Below are 13,769 nucleotides of genomic sequence, written 5' to 3' on the forward strand. Positions count from 1 at the left end.
TTCTTCTTTTTGACATGACCACAGATTATTTTAGTATTACTTTAGTATTGCAGATTACTTTAATAATCTGTAATTAAGATATCTTTATAACAGCATTGTAGAAAAAATTTGTTTTAAAGAAATTGATTTCTCATTAATATATTTTTTTAAAAAATTATAGAATGGAAGGGACTTGGCAATGCAATTATGTTTTCATTATTTTGATTTATTTTGGTAGATTGCAAGTCAGACCCAGAGTGTTCTTATTGACCACACCCTACTCCAGGACTCTTTTTTTCTCATTCCCCCTAGGAATTGTTGAAAGAATTATGTATATATTCTAAACACTTGACAATGTTGGCATTGCAGGCTCATACTCTAGCTTTGCTTGTTTTACCTTGAGGTAGTGAGTTCAAATCTTGAAGCAGAAATTCTCATTATGGAAACAGACTTCCTAAATGGCCTATCACATTCTTCCCCAAAGACTTTCATTTTAGCCAACTGGGTGTCACAGTTATTTCTGTGATTTCAGCTGGGTAAAATATCAATTATCAGATATGGAATCAAAGAAGGGTTTTTTGTTTTGTTTTTTTTTTGGTTCTCAGGATGCTACAGGTGAAGAGGTTGGTGTATGCCTACACTTTGACCAATTCATATTTGATCAATATATTAATAGTGTTTTAAATGTCATTGATAAAAATAAATTATGATTATCCGTTTTTAAGTACCTGTTTTCATTTATAGCCTCTGTAATAAAGGTGGCAACTTGGCACAAGAAAACGCTGAGGCATGTGAAGCGCTTGTCCTTTATCAACTTCAGACATTATTGCAAAATACAATGAATGGACACCTTTTACGAACTAAAATGCTTAATTACCAAAGGGAAAGACTGAATGAAGAACAAAGCCGGTATGATTACTTAATGTTCATCATTGTTATGTCACATGTTGTATATGATATGAAATCAAAGCACTTTAAGAGAGTTGCATGCGTCAGGTTATAGTTTAACTGTTCAAAATATAGAAATTAAAGATGTTAAAACATGCACATATTTACTTTGGTTTAAGTCAATGAATTCAGTGGGACTTATAGCCAGGAAAGAATATATAGAATAGGAGCTTTAAAAGGAAAGAGATGAATAGGAAAAAGAAAAGCCTAGATAATAAGCAGAGCAATAGCTAACATCAGGCTACACAGCTTTGGGGTGTCTGAGAATACATATAGTGTTAACTTAGGCAGTGCCTCTGCCAGCATGTACATAGGTAAATACATATACATACATACATATATATATATATATATATTTATTATTTATTTATTTATTTATTTATTTATTTATTTATTAGATTTATATACCGCTTCATAGGGCTTTCAGCCCTCTCTAAGCGGTTTACAGATTATTTTAGCAAATTGAGTCAGCAACTTGCCCCCATAGTCTGGGTCCTCATTTCACCCACCTCGGAAGGATGGAAGGCTGAGTCGACCTTGAGCCAGTGAGATTTGAACCGCTGAACTGCAGATAACAGTCAGCTGAAGTGGCCTGCAGTACTGCACCCTAACCACTGTGCCACCTTGGCTCTTATACACAATCTATTACTAGCCTGCTACTTTTAACACATCAAACTCCCTCAAATATATTAATGCACAAATAGTTCCCCTCAGACTCATGACAGATTGTGAGAAACAGATGGGAGGAGTTCAATGTGCATGGCAAGAGATAGCACCGCCCATAAATGGGAGCTGTGGGAAGAAAATTTGGATTGTGGTATGCTGCTAAGAGTTGTTTCTGTGAGATGGACAACCATATACATTTGATTAATAATAAATATTTCAGAGATTCTGTCCTAATTGGTTTATTACGTCTTCAGATTTCAAAATTATAGTCATTTTCTTGATTATCTGCTAAAGTTCTAGCTGATCATTTACTTGAAAGTACAGGTATGACCATAAATGGGGCCAGGAACTCCATTACAGTCATAAAGTCAAAAATTATGGGACCATGCCAATTTATGACAGCAGGTTGTGGTGCTTAGGCAAATTGTGTTTGTTTGTTAAGCGTGATGTCACATGACTGGGACTTACAATTTCTTGCCAACTTCCTCACTGACTTTGCTTGTTGGAAACTGGCAACTAAGGTCGCAAGTGGCAAACATGTGACTATGGGATGCTTTGACCACTATAATTGTGTGAATCATGGTCATGTGACTGGGATGTTGCTGTGGCCAAAACTTTGAGACCAACCCTAAGTACTAAGCAAAGACTAACTCTAATTTTGTAATAAAGAATGGGGGGGGGGGCAGCAGCAGGAGGTGAGTTTGAGCCTGTACATTGATTATGTTTATTTTTGATTGATGAATCTTTTTTATCTGGGTTATTGTTTCTGTGCTGGTTGTTTTTCTGTTTTTCCTGTTTTCTTTTAATATTGGTCTATGCCTAGAGTTGGGTGGCCATTTACATTGAAATAAATAGTAACAAAATACAGGAGAGATAACTGATTACAAAATTCTAATACATTTGACTTGATCCAACATTATTATTGTCTCATACTGCTAATATATAAGCTAAAGTTAAATAAAATCAAGATGCTATTTCTTCTTGAACACATTTGAGATTTAGCTGTTGAGCTTAAGACTTTTGGATGAGTTTGGCATTTTAGTCCTATATCTATCCATGTTCCTGAATTAGTTTGAGTGCATTTTCCTATATATTGTACGTGCTTCTGTCTGAATGTTCTATATAAGAACCAGTTTCAATTCCAAGCTATTTCGCCTCTTTAAACATTTTTCAACTTTTTTAGGATAAAATATGATTTTAGTCATTTGAATTATATATTGAATCTAAAATAATGTGTCACAATATCTGAATGAATAAAGTTCTCGGGTGTGATTGTATGTGGGAATGATCTTGGAAGACAGGAGGAAGATTGCAGCTTAGACAACATCTGATAAGAGGCAGCTGCAGATGGGGGGAAAGATGGAGAGTGCTTCAAAAGAGACCCCCTTTAGTTTACTGTTGACTAAAAAGAGAAGATGGGAGAAATATTTTCAGTCTTATAAGATTCTATTTAATATAATCATACAGTAAAGATCTGATGCTCCTGGTTATGCTTCTGGCCTGGACTGCCTTGTAAAGCTAATAATAGGACTCTTGAGAAAATATCAAAAGTTACAATAAATCAATTACAGATTGCACAACTGGATTATGTTAGCTATTAAGTGAATGGTAAAACTCTGGATTCAGTTTTTGCTAAACATGGCCTTGTTGTGTGCATTGTATTTATTATATTCTGCCAAAGTCAGAAGGTGAACTTTGGCAATTTACACTATAACACACAAAAAGATGGGGGGGGCAAGGGGGGGGACTACCGTAAAAGCACAAAACATCTCAATGACCAAATCAATCTAATTTTATTTTTCTATAATATATATTGGGAAAAGTTACTTTAATGAAAACAATATAGTTTAATAAAAGAAACAAAGACAAAGTCCAATAAGAAATAAAAAAATATTAAAATCAAAAAAGTCTGTGATCTCAAATAATTGATTCCATCCCCCTGGGTTGATAAAAGCAGAAAGAAAAAAAGTTATTCCATATTTCAGCTCTATATACACAATATCTCATGCCAATCTAGCTGGTTTTTTGAGCATTTTAAATGAAAACTTATTTTCTGTTTTGTCTAGATCTGAATTGACACCTTATTTTGCTAAGCTATGGGAACGTTTAACCAAACATATCTTATGCTTGCAAAACTACCACATTTTAATCAGACAAGATGTAAAAGATATGTTTGGTGCCCTGTTGATTTTGGAGAATCATGAACAAGAAAAGCCGGTCAGTATGTTACCTAACTTCCTGCGTGTTTGGGTAATGCCAGGGAATGACACTTGGTGAATGATTTTCAGATGAAGGAATTGCCGGTATATCTCTGTGCGTACTGTAGAGCAGTAATTTTACATATAGGCCATGTAATGTGCTTACTGAAAAGGCTTTTTTTGGTATCTAACTGCTGATTTTTTTCCCCTGAAAAATGAATGTCCTGATTGCTAATCAATAACCAGTCAGAATACTTACATGCATTAATTTGAAGCAAGGTATAAAACAATTTCTAAAACAAGGAGATGAATATATTGTTGCATATTTTTGTCATTGAATGTTACCAGCATTTCTGATTGCGCTTTATTTCATTTAATTCATAAAGTTATATGACATATGAGGTGCTGAAGGGAAAACATAATTTCCCAGAAAACCTTTAACAAAATACTTTGATGTGAGCTGCCTTCAACTTTGTTACATTCAACTTTGCGTGAAAAAGCCAAATAATTGTAATGCTTCTAATATTGATGTCCTAGATTGTAATTAAGAATTAACGAATATTTTTCTCATCTATTTGCAATATTATGTTATCTAATAAAAGTCAATAATCTTTCATATTATACAGTAATATAACGTTTTATTAAAATAATACAGCATATCAAGAATTATAGCAATATAATAAAGAGGAAAAAATAAAAATAAAACATAATTTCTCTCTTAAATTTAGTAAGTGGTTGCATCATCATCGGCTGTAATAAATGCAGCACTGTAAAATTTCCTGTATTTATTGATAGATCTCTTACATCACTATGTAAGAAATGTTGTCCCAATCTGTGGCAAACCTCTTCAACTCAGGAAGTTTAAAAATTTTCTAGCAAACCTATTTCAGGTCCTGACAACGTTTCTCTGGAATTTAAGTCTGAACATTGATTTGGCCATTTCAAAACTCCAAACTTCCTCAGCTGTTCCTTTGTGTGGTAGTGATCACTGAATTGGGACATGAGCCACCTGTGTTTCAGTTTCAGTGAACAAACAGATATTGTCTTATAAAATAATCTAATAAAAAGTTGACTTCATGTTTTTGCCAATGTCAAATTGTCTGAGAAAGGAAAATATCCTTTTGACACTTCCATTTTTGACCATTATTATGAATTTATTGGATATTTTATAGTGAAATGCATGCTTGGTTTCTATCAGACATAATGATTCCCACAGAGCCTGAAAAGTTTTATTTTTGACTTATTTTTCCATAAACATTTCCCACAGAAACTTGGAGGCACATTTTTAGAAAATTTGAGACAATGTTCTTCATGAACAAGTGTCTTCCTTTTCCTATTCTATCATGAATCCTTTTATATGCAGTGTTTTTCATATAGTGAAATCACAAATATTAACTTTAGCCAGGATAAAAGGATCCCGTTGAACTGAACTTCCTTATGGACTTCTTTGTCTATTCTTTTGGAACGATTTTGACAGGACATCTTTTCTTGAGAAGATTCATAATTTTAAATCTACATTGTTCTGGACCAATTAAGTTGTAGAAATTTAGAAATATGTTTATATCTATTTCAAGACAATTAGGCATCACATACATTTTTAATGTGAATCTAGAAACCTAGAATTGAATAGAGCTGGAAACAACCTTGGAGGTTTTCTAGTCCAGCTCCCTGCTCAAGCACGAGAGCCGATACCATTTCAGACAAATGACTATCTCTCTTTTTTAAAACCTCTAGTGGTGGAGCAACCACGATTTCTGAAGGCAAGCTGTTCCACTGGTTAATTGTCTTCACTGTTAGGAAGTTTCTCCTTAATTCCAGATTGCTTCTCTCTTTGATTAGTTTCCAACTATTGTTTCTTGTCCTGCCCTCTGATGCTTTGGATAATAATTTGACACACACACTCTCTTCTTTGTGGCAGCCCCTCAGATACTGGAATACTGCTCTCCTGTCATCCCTAATTCTTCTTTTCTTTAGATTAACCAAGGCCAAAATCTGCAGCCTTACTTTTTATGGTTTGATCTCCAGGCCTTATTACTCTTCTTTGAACTTTTTCCAAAGTCTCAACATCTTTTTGTAGTATGGTGATCAAAATTGGTTGCCTTATTCCAGGAGTGATCTCACTGGGGTTTTATAATGTGGCACTGATATTTCACATGATCTTGATTCTATGCCTCTGTTTATACAACCCAGGATTGTATTTGCTTTTTTGGCTTTTGCTCCATACTGCTGGCTCATATTCAAGTGATCATCCACTAGGACTCTCTCTCACAGTTACTGTTTTTGAGCCAGGTCTCACTTAATCTGTACTTATACCTTTGATTTTTCCTGCCTAAATATAAAACTTAGCTTTTCTCCACATTAAAATGCATTCTCTTGGATAGGGCCCATTGTTCAAGTTTGTAAAGAACTTTTTGGATCCTGAGCTTGTCTCCTGGGGTGTTGGCTATTCCTGCCAGTTTAGTATTTTCTGTGAATGTGATGCGTTCCCCTACTATTCCTTCATCTATGTCATTAATGAAGCTATCTTTAGAAATTCATTTTGAATTGGATATGATATGTTATATGGTAGGTACATTACTGGGGCAAAAGGAGCTAGATTTTGAGAGATTTATATCATGCAAGGCTGTCCTTGTCCTTATTGTTTAAAAAAATACCATACAACTGCCCAAGTTATCATGTTATTGGCATTGATTAAACAGTTGCTTTTTTCATACAGGTACATTGGTCAGTAGATGACTTTGTATGAAATAAATAAAACAATGTGCTCAAGTCACTTCTTTTATTTATCAATAAGATCAGTGGAGTTATTGATGCTCTCTTAGGTCGTTTATTTGAAGATATGTAATGGAATGTGTGAATGGCCTTGGGAGAAGGGAGAGACAGATAGACAGACAAACAGAAAGAGGCAGAAAGAGTGGGGGGGAGGGAGGGAGAGAGAGAGAAGATATGCTGCCTGGAAAACAATCAGGCAAAAGAGGCAGGAACTCCTAATGGATTAATGGTCATAGGAAGAAACTTAGAAAAGCTCTGCCATTGTTCAGGGGGATAAAAGTGGCAATGGGAAGTTTAGACCTTCATACTTGCAAGATTTTATCATTGTAGCTTTATAATAAATTAAAATTAGCTCATCTAGTTGTTTTTCTTGTCTGGTTCATCCAGGAGAGCTGACAAGATGTTTTAGTGCTCAACTAGTAACATCATTAGTGCTTCTATTATTTTGGTGGCATTCTGTAATAATATGCAACAATTCAGAAAACCCAAGGGAGCTAATACTTTACTCCAGAATTGTGTACATTTTGAAGTACATGGCTACATTTGCTTACATCACTTTTATCAGAAATAGTTAGATTTTGCCTGTTTCTAGGACTACTGCTAATTTTTCTGGAAATCAGAACAATCCAAGCATCTAATAAATGTTCAGACTCAGACATTGCTATCAGTTAATAACAATTGATAACATTTTACAGATGTGGAATAGTTCTATGCACATTATTCAAGTGTTCCATGAACCCGCAGAGTAGATGAAATTGTTTGAAAATTTGGAATGTTTGTTTCATCAGAATATTCTGCACATGCCTGTGTATGCACGGGTGACTTTTATCTGTCCAGTTGCTAAAGCAATTCTTCAGGAGGATCTCTGAGCTGCTTCCCAATATTGAGGAACGGATTCTAAGGCATGCTTTGACAAACAATTTGCATAGGCCAAAAACTAATGAATTTTGTTCATATAAGGTCTTTGATGAGCAATTGATCTGAGGGACTTGTATACTTTCCAAAAGAGCAGTAATAATGCGATCTCAATTTTCAGAATTCTCCTACACATACGAAAAAAATGCAATGTGTATTAGTTAATTAGTTTCAAAATATGTTAAGGCAGGAGCTGAGAAACACTCATTTCAAAATTTGCATTTACTATTATAATTCTGCAAAAATATCAGAATATTTTTTTAAATACTGTTTTATTTCTTTTGCTTTAGACTTCACCAGTGTTGGAAGTCTTTGTAGAAGATTGTGAAGACAGATCATTTTCCTGTAGCAATAAAACCACCTATAATTCACAAACGACAAATAGCCCAGAAAAGCAAGGTAAATATTCAGAATATAGAAAGAACAGAAAATAATATTTTGTAAAATGTGTTACATATATTTTTGCATAGAAACATTGAAGAACAAAGACTTAGAAATATATTTATAATTTGCCAACAAAGAAGAAATCGAATAATCCCCGTTTTAGAAGGAAAGATTCTTACTTAGAAAAATGTTTGTTGGATTTTATGATAAATTTATCTGCTGAAGAAAAAAAAAATTATAAATAATTTTTATTAAGCTTTTTACAAAACAAAACATAAAACCACATTCTACATCCATTCTTCGCATTCCTAAAATATCGGTATATCCTATTTTATTTATTGTCATGTACACTTTTCATTCATTTTACATTTGCTATTTCCTTTTTACATTTATAATTCCTATAAACTAATGTGTGTGTGTGTGTGTGTGTGTATGTGTGTGTGTGTGTTCTACTTTCATTCATTGTTCCTGTTCTCTAACCAATAATACCATTTATCCCATACTGCATGATATTCTTTATCTTCTTTATCTTGCATTTTAAAAGTTAATTTGACCATTTCCGCGCAGTCCGTTACTTTTTTAATTATTATGTTTTTGGAAGGTATGCTGTCTAATTTCCAATTTTGAGCGTATGTTATTCTTGCTGCTGTCCGTATAATGTATTATAATATAATTAATTTCCTTTGCAAACGTTCCGAAATAATTTTAGAAGTGGAAGGTTGTGAAATGCTCAGCAGAGGCCATAAGAAACAAGCCATTAGAAAGTATCAGTAGTCCTTGACTTACAACCAAAAAGGGGACAGGAACTTCCATTGCTAAGCAGTGCTGTTGTTAAGTGAGTCTTGCCCCATTTTATGATTTTTTTTTGCTGCGGTTGTTAAGCAAATAACACAATCATTAAGCAAATCCAGCTTCCATCATTGACTTTTCTTGTTGGAAACCTCTGGAAGAATCTCAAATGGCGATTACATGACTCTGGGACCTGCAACTGTTGTAAACATATACAGGTTGCTAAGCACCCAAATTTTGATCATGTGACTAAGGGACACTTCGATATTGTAAATGCGAGAACCAGTTGTAAATCACTTTTTTCAACACTCTCGTAGCTTCAAATAACAAATGTAGTTTGTTAAACAAATGATCATAAATTGGGGACTATCTGTAGACTCTTTTACATAGCACTTATAAGCAATCATACTTGGTTAATTTTAGTAGAATTTTATCATTTTAAGAGCACTGGTGGTACAGTGTTTAGAATGCAGTATTGCAGCCCAACTCTGTGCACAATCTGGAGTTTGATCCTGACAAGCTCAAGGTTGACTCATCCTTCCAAGGTCAGTAAAATGAAAACTATGGAATAGTATATAAGTCTAAACGCTATTGCTTTCGCTATTGCTAACATTAAAAGAGAGGCAGTGATGTAAATAATTATATAGATTTAGTTTGTGCGTATATCTGTGCCTGTGCCTTTGTGCATTCTCTTGGGATTAATAGCCAAGTTGGTTAAGTTTGCTGGCAAGTTTTTGCTGACTTTAAATACAGAGGCCCAAGATACAATTTCTGTTTTCTTTGGCAAATAAATAGAGAGAGTAACAGCGTATTTTACTAAAGTTCACAGTAGGATCCTTTGTAAAAAACTGTAATAGACAGTTTAGATCAATAAACAAGAGATAACAAAAATGAAAAAGTAAAGGAAATGTGACTTGAAAAGAAAACAAAGTAGTCTGATCACTGTGAGTTTGAAATGTGTTTCATTATTGTTTGTGTTCACATACAAAAATCACAAGCTGTTTTGAAGATGAGAGTAACAAAAAAAAACTTCCTAGAAAAGATTGATATTACAGGTAAAAGTAATGGGTGTATAATAGGCTCAAATGTGGTGTTTACCTTTATTATACAGTAAAACATTACATTCCAATGGCTTGTGATTTACCCTCATTCTGTATAAATCCAGCTACTACTTTCTAGGTTCAGACATAAATTGCAAGAACATAATGTCCAAGCTTATGTCATGCCTGCTTTAAGTCTTTGTAATGATGTTATATGTTTTAAACCTTGTGAATATCTATCATTTTAGCCTTTAAGGTCTTGATATTGGTCTTACAAAGGTCAGTCGCCATGGGGAAGAATCAGTAATTATATGGCAAACTACACATGTTTCTGATTTGATTCTTTTATTTTCAGTGGTAATTGAACATGTATCATTAGAGTAAGAGCACAGGAAAATGCCAGACAAAAGCAGGATTTCTGCCTCAGAAAGCATTTTGATAATTTAAAATATTTTGCAATAAGATCTTATCAGAACCTGTTACAGTCTCTTTCTGGTAATTGCATTATGTTTTTTAAACATAATGTGAAATTTAGCATGGCAGGTTTTTCTTTCCTTTATGTGTGCAAACAAGTTTGTAGTGTATATTAGCACCTGTAACAAATGCAGACCTGTAGTCAACATTTTACAATCCTTTTTTTTTTTAAAGAAACAAACTGCACACACAAATATAGAAATATATAACTGCGTGTCAAAAAGTAGCATAAAATTGAAGGATAAATGTGAAAAGCTATTGGGTTTTTTCAATATGAAAAGTGCTTTAATATTTTTATGTATATTTCTGTTTTAGCTTTTAAAAAAAAATCTAGTTAGACAAGTTCTATTGCATGGTATATCTTTGGAACAGGAATAAAAGCTTATCTTATTTTGAATAGAAGGTAGCTTTCTGGAGGGCTAAGGTGTCCATCTATTAAGTATTTTATATCCACAAGTACACACAAACTATAGGCTTTTTTCTTAATTTGCCCTCATTAAACACAAATCGGCATTAAAATTAATACTGGATTCCCACATTACATTAAGCCATAAGTTGTTTAATCATTTATTAAATACACATTTGGCTGGGATTGAAAAACATGCAATCTTCAATGTAAGATGATGACGACGATGATGATGAATAAAAAATAGTTTATTAGCTATGGCATAGAACAACATGCAATTAATGAACTTCCTTCAAGGTTGTGAGGGTTGGAATAGAAACCTTCTATTATGAGACACTCAAGGATGGTCATCTAAATCATTTTAAAATGACAACTTCAAGTAGCAGTGGAAAGAAGTGTGCTCAGACGTGAAAACAGAAAACAGACAGGAAGAGAAACCAGTAGAAAAAGGTTAGTTTGTTTTTCTGAAATCATAATGAGGAAAAAATAAAGCCCAAGAATAGAAAGCAGTAATCATTGTGATTAGGAATAAAATGAAACCCAACATTCACTCAATGGCACTTTGACCACTCAAGATTTTGCTGCAGACCAAAGGGACCTTTTGAATCTCAAACAAATACCGTATTTTTTGGAGTATAAGACGCACCCAAGTATAAGGCCCACCAAGGTTTTTTTTTAAAGTAGGTAGGTAGATAGAGGGATAGAGAGGAGAGAAAGAAAGAGAAATACAGTAGGTAGGTAGGTAGAGAGAATAGTTATGTAGGTAGGTAGTAGGTAGGTAGGTAGATAAAGGGATAGAGAGAGAGAAATAGAGATAGATAGAGAAATACAGTAGGTAGGTAGGGAGAGAGAGTATGTAGGTAGGTAGGTAGGTAGAGGGATAGAGAGAGAGAAATATAGCAGATAGGTAGGGAGAGAGAGGGTAGGTAGGTAGGTAGGTAGAGGGATAGAGAGAGATAGAAAGAGAGAGAAATACAGTAGAGAGAAAGGGTAGGTACGTAGGTAGGTAGGTAGGTAGAGGGATAGAGAGAGAAAAATACAGTAGGTATTGTGCTTCGGCAGCACATATACTAAAATTGGAACGATACAGAGAAGATTAGCATGGCCCCTGCGCAAGGATGACACGCAAATTCGTGAAGCGTTCCATATTTTTTCAAATCTCACTGGCTCAGGGTTGACTCAGCCTTCCATCCTTCCGAGGTGGGTAAAATGAGGACCCAGATTGTTGTTGGGGGCAATATGCTGACTCTGTAAACCGCTTAGAGAGGGCTGAAAGCCCTATGAAGCGGTATATAAATCTAACTGCTATTGCTATTGCTATAGTAGGTAGGTAGGGAGAGAGAGAGAGAGTAGGTAGGTAGAGGGATAGAGAGAGAGAAATACTGTAGGTAGGTAGGGATAGAGTGTGTGTGGGTAGGTAGGTAGGTAGGTGGGATAGAGAGAGAAATAGAAAGAGAGATAAATACAGTAGATAGGTAGAGAGGGAGAGAGAGTAGGTAGGTAGGGAGAGAGATAGAGGGGTAGAGAGAGAGAGAGAGATAGGTAGATAGATGTTTCCAGGTGTATTTATCCATGTCCTGGAGAAGGAAACTTTGTTTCTGCTGGCACAGCATTTGATCAATGTAATTCTCATCAGTTAAAGAGTTTTCCAAAAGGAAAAATAAAAGGTTTTGCACTCTGCAAACCTCCGAAAAACGGCCCGTTTTTTTTTCAAATAAAAAGCATGAATAGCCTTGGGGGGGCTTGCAGAGTGCTCCTGGGGGGGGGGCAAAAAAAGAGCAAAAACTGGCCTGTTTTTCGCGAAAACGGGCCTGTATTTTGTCAAAAAAAATCCATGCACCCTTATGGAGGCTTAAAGAGTGCTGCTGGGGGCAGGGGGGACAAAAAATGCCCCATTTTTTGCTCATTTCTGCCCTCCCCAGCCCCCAGGAGCTCTCTGAAAGCCTCCATAAGGGTATGCACGGCCATTTTGGTGAAGAGGCGGGGCTTTGGGAGGCAAAAAATGCTGTTTTCAGTGTATAAGACGCACTCAGATTTTCAGCCTCTTTTCTGAGGAAAAAAGGTGTGTCTTCTACTCTGAAAAATACGGTACTTATACCATCTGTTGCTGACCGAAACAAAGTACATGCCTCTTCAGTAAGAGGCCAAGAGGGCAGCAGTGCTGCTAATGCTACCTTGGGCTCTCTTTTGTTTTCTACAGACAGAGCTCATTTTAATAAATCTATGCTGTTGGGGGTTTTGTAAATAAACCAGCAACCTGGTCCATTTCCAAGGGAAAGTGATAAGAGAATCTGATTATTTAATCATAAACCAAATGTGGGGTGCAAATCCAACAAGAGTAGCTCTTCTCTTTGACTTAAGATTAAATACATCGCCCAGCACATTGGCTTTTTCAACTAGGGAACAGAATGAGTGGTTAGAAGATTAATACTTGTGGCTAACCTCACTTAAAAAGAAAAAAATGGTTTCTTGACGCATCAGATCCCTGTCACTGCTGATTTGCAAGCAATGCATCTCTAGAACCTAGAATAGATTGCTCAAAGCTTTTAGAGGCAGATGCTTGATAGAACGATCAGTCTCACCATGATCTCAGCTCATTTTAACTTGCTCTTTAAAGGGTATCACTTCAATGGGGAGGAATTAGTGCTCTGTGATGTCATGCTGACCTCATGACTGCAGAAAAGGTTTTCTAACAGCACTGTCTCAACAGTTCTTTAAACAAAGATGAGCGCTGTCCCCTATAGTTTGTTATCTCCACAGGGACATGTTTCCTTTCTTTTTCTTAGAGGTTATAGACAGAATAATACATTTCACATGGATTCTGTGAAAATGTACTCTCTGTAATCACCCTTTTTTGTAAAATATGATTTGTTGGATCTTCTAGACCAGTGTTTCTCAACCTTGGCAACTTGAAGATGTCCGGACTTCAACTCCCAGAATTCCCCAGCCAGCAAATGCTGGCTGGGGAATTCTGGGAGTTGAAGTCCGGGCATCTTCAAGTTGCCAAGGTTGAGAAACACTGGTCTAGACAAGTTGTTAATAGCAATAGTAACAACAGACTTATATACTGCTTTACAGTGCTCTACAGCCCTCTCTAAGCAGTTTGCAGAGTCAGCATATTGCCCCCAACAATCTGGGTCCTTATTTTATCGACCTTGGAAGGATGAAAGGCTGAGTCAACCTTGAGCTGATGAGAAT

At 35.4% G+C, this 13,769-nt stretch overlaps 1 protein-coding gene and 1 non-coding gene across 3 annotated transcripts in view; both read left to right on the forward strand.

The window, feature by feature from the left end:
• KIZ (kizuna centrosomal protein) overlaps positions 1 to 13,769 on the forward strand; it is a 78,630-nt gene that overhangs the window by 41,626 nt on the left and 23,235 nt on the right. For both annotated transcript variants that reach the window (XM_087721902.1, XM_087721903.1), the window contains exons 8-10: positions 724 to 888; positions 3,660 to 3,810; positions 7,769 to 7,877. In XM_087721902.1, the coding sequence (XP_087578028.1) occupies positions 724 to 888; positions 3,660 to 3,810; positions 7,769 to 7,877 (425 nt within the window). The remainder of the gene's footprint in view (positions 1 to 723; positions 889 to 3,659; positions 3,811 to 7,768; positions 7,878 to 13,769) is intronic.
• Positions 11,622 to 11,724, forward strand: LOC148044489 (U6 spliceosomal RNA). Its single transcript, XR_015697611.1, has one exon. It is a non-coding gene; the product is annotated as a U6 spliceosomal RNA (small nuclear RNA).

Source organism: Thamnophis sirtalis, unplaced genomic scaffold (genome assembly GCF_051295495.1).
Source record: "Thamnophis sirtalis isolate CommonGarterSnake01/CBP01778 unplaced genomic scaffold, rThaSir2_p1.2 scaffold_8, whole genome shotgun sequence".
NCBI classification, from domain to species: domain Eukaryota; kingdom Metazoa; phylum Chordata; class Lepidosauria; order Squamata; family Natricidae; genus Thamnophis; species Thamnophis sirtalis.